At 44.2% G+C, this 1,053-nt stretch overlaps 1 protein-coding gene across 1 annotated transcript in view; it reads left to right on the top strand.

Moving 5' to 3' along the window:
• Nucleotides 1-25, top strand: part of Pmar_PMAR007557 (translation elongation factor tu, putative) — a gene marked incomplete at both ends in the record, with an annotated part of 1,024 nt that extends 999 nt beyond the window's left edge. The window contains one exon of the mRNA XM_002770942.1: nucleotides 1-25. This exon is cut by the window's left edge and continues 4 nt beyond it. Coding sequence (XP_002770988.1) covers nucleotides 1-25 — 25 coding nt within the window.
• Between the last annotated feature and the right edge of the window lie 1,028 nt (nucleotides 26-1,053).

Raw genomic sequence — 1,053 nt, 5'->3', positions numbered from 1 at the left:
GAAGTACCGCAGTTCTTGTTTGTAGCGATCGCGGGTTCGATCCTCGGCACGGGCATTTTTCCCTTGTTGATAGTCCCAGCGCACAACAGTTTTGGCCAATGCACGACAGAATGCAGTGATGGGAGTTTCTTTATATTTTTCTGCAGAGTATATGAACTATGCTCTTCCGAATGGTATGTGAAGTAGTAGAGAGAGAATTTGAACGAAACACAGTCGACAAACGCACAGAAAATCGATCGATTTTCTTGCTCTTTTAAAAACACTATAGACTATATAATACAATACTTGTAATACTATATGATACTCGTTGATATATCATTTCGTGTATTGACCTCAGACACGGATCTCGAGAAGCGTACTCATCCCTGTGAGTCGTCCTTTTCACCACCTAGCGACCCGATGTCGGTGCCAGAGTTCAACCGGATGCGTAAATGGGTGTGGACACAGGTAGGATTCGGCTTGCGTGTGTGTTAGCATTGTAACGTTGGGGGTTCAGCAACGGCAGAGAGAATCGCAGAGCAAGGTTGAGCCTTTCTTGACGTTTCGGATGCGCGCCATGTCTATATAGCGTTCTTTTACTGTGTAGCATTGCTCAGTAGTACACAAGCAAGTTGTAGTTTATTATAATTCTCTTAGTTTTAGGACGCTTTTGGTTTACTTGTGTTCGTTAATGTGGGGAAATGGAGAGTTACGTCGTTGGCGGGGTGGCTCGGGTATTGTTTCACGATAAGCTCAGGTTGGTGATGATGAAGGATAAAATAGAAGTATCGTCTGATTGGTGTTCCCACTGGCACATAGTTTGGTCGAGAGTCTCCAAGTATGTCTCAGCGGTTGCGCCTTACTAACTTATGCCTTGGTATTGTAGTAGAAGTTCAGCAAGGTGGTATCGGGAGTTATGGTATTGTCATCACATACACGGTATGGTTATTTCGTAGTACAGCTTGGTGATCATCCACTGAGTTCAAAGGGATGCTCAGTAGTATGATAGTGACTCACAGCCTCGTGAGGTGAGTGCCACAGTATTCTACTTATATCATACTGAATGCTCACCTT

The sequence above is a fragment of the Perkinsus marinus genome (assembly GCF_000006405.1).
Source record: "Perkinsus marinus ATCC 50983 genomic scaffold scf_1104296964148, whole genome shotgun sequence".
NCBI classification, from domain to species: Eukaryota; Perkinsozoa; order Perkinsida; family Perkinsidae; genus Perkinsus; species Perkinsus marinus.
Note: the sequence above shows the minus strand (reverse complement) of the source record. Positions and strands in the feature narration are given on the sequence as shown.